We start from the raw sequence: 1,708 nt of genomic DNA on the forward strand, positions 1-1,708 counted from the left end.
TCGGTTGGAGCCTCCTTTCGACACCGGTCCCAAAAGCCAAGATGCCCCCGCGCGGCCGCGCCGCGCGCCACGTACTCCTACCGCTACCGGCACGGCGCCGTCGCCTCCACCCCTGCCCTCCAGCTCCAGGCTCCAGCCTCTAACCACCAGCTCAGCTTTGCACGGCGCCTCACATGGGCTCGTACGCCTCGCCTCGTCAGCCGGACGCTCCGCAGCGACAGGTCGCCACTGGCTCACTAACGTAATCCACTAATCCCTCCACTAGCTAGCTTGCCTCAGCTCTTTTCTAATCGGCGGCCGTGGCGTCTGAGCCCTGAGTCAGCTACACGCCCTCGTGCGCTCCTCCCGCCACTCATCGGCGGAAAGCGCGCACGGCCACGGGCACCGGAACCTCAAAAGCGAGGGTGTGGTGATGCCATAACTAGGACCGCGCGCACATGCTGGCATGCATCCATGTCCAGGATATGCAACGACGCAAGGATCATCCCACATCCACATCCACATCCAAGCATGGCCGGCGTTGTCTTTTTGGTGCGTGTATATTAACCCGCGGGCCGTCGTTCTTGCGGCTATCCGCACACTGAATCACGAATCTCTCGAGCCGCAGTCCAGTCCATCCGGCTGCAGGCTCTCTGCTGATTCTGAGTACGTTGGCGTTCCAGGCGATAGCTAGCTTAGCTTGGCTTGGCACAGTCGATCGTCTCCGATGGCGGCGGACATGCAGATTGTCCTGGCCGCGGGGAGGAAGATCGAGGCGCAGTATGTGGAGATGAAGGTGCCGCTCTACTCCTACGGCTGCGAGAAGAAGATCAAGAAGGCACTGTCACATCTCAAAGGTGCTTAGACGATCGATCTTAATCTGTGTGTGTGTATCGTCAAGTGAAAATCAGGCTAACATCCTGCTTCTCGGACATGTTTGTGCTGCATTGCAGGTATACATTCGGTTCAGGCAGACTACCACGAGCAGAAGGTGACCGTGTGGGGGATCTGCGACCGCGACGACGTGCTCGCTGCCGTCCGGAAGAAGCGCCGAGCCGCGCGGTTCTGGGATGATGATGGCGGCGAACTGGGTCCACGCGAGCGTGCGCCGACGCCCGGCCGAGAAGCTCCCAAGCAGTACCTGGCAGCCTTCGCCGCGTACAGGTGGAGGAAGTCGTGGAAGAAGCTTTTCCCGCTGATCCGCCTCTGAAGCTCACCGTGTGTGCTTAAGCTTATTGGCTTCTAGCTTCTCCACAAGTGAGCAGTGTGTGTGCCTGCGTCTTGACGACGTCTCAGGAACCGGAAAAAGGGGTTGGAACATGGAACTTAAGTTCTAACAGTAGCCCGTGCTTCTTGGTAGCAAATAAACATGCTTCGTTACCGAAGCCTTTTGGTAGGGCTTTGCCTTGTCTAGGGGGCGTTTGGTTGCCTTCTCCGGTGGTGCAGCTGCATCTACACATGCAAAAAGTAGTGTTTGTTTGGTTCGTTGTATCGCACGAGACAGGCTAGCACGGAACTTAAAGCGCCGCGAGCCAGGCCCGGCAGAAACGCATCGCGCGGCCGCACGCGCGCCGCCAGGCTCCGCTCAGCCAGCTCTTTACTCGTGCACGCATATCGAGACACGTTTTTAATTGGTTTTTTCATTATATCGTCTAATTAAAAGATTTAATCACCGAACCGATTTCATATCCGCGTTCCTGACATTTTTGCGAACGAAACTAGACCACTC

General features: G+C 57.6%; 1 protein-coding gene across 1 annotated transcript; it reads left to right on the top strand.

Annotated features, from left to right (window-relative positions):
- Positions 1 to 571: 571 nt before the first annotated feature.
- Positions 572 to 1,373, top strand: LOC100285078 (uncharacterized). Its single transcript, NM_001157973.1, is given in 2 exon segments — positions 572 to 836; positions 933 to 1,373. Coding segments are annotated over 2 exon segments (324 nt in total). The 5' UTR covers positions 572 to 769; the 3' UTR covers positions 1,190 to 1,373.
- The last annotated feature ends 335 nt before the right edge of the window (positions 1,374 to 1,708 follow it).

Source organism: Zea mays, chromosome 2 (assembly GCF_902167145.1).
Source record: "Zea mays cultivar B73 chromosome 2, Zm-B73-REFERENCE-NAM-5.0, whole genome shotgun sequence".
In the NCBI taxonomy this organism is placed as follows: domain Eukaryota; kingdom Viridiplantae; phylum Streptophyta; class Magnoliopsida; order Poales; family Poaceae; genus Zea; species Zea mays.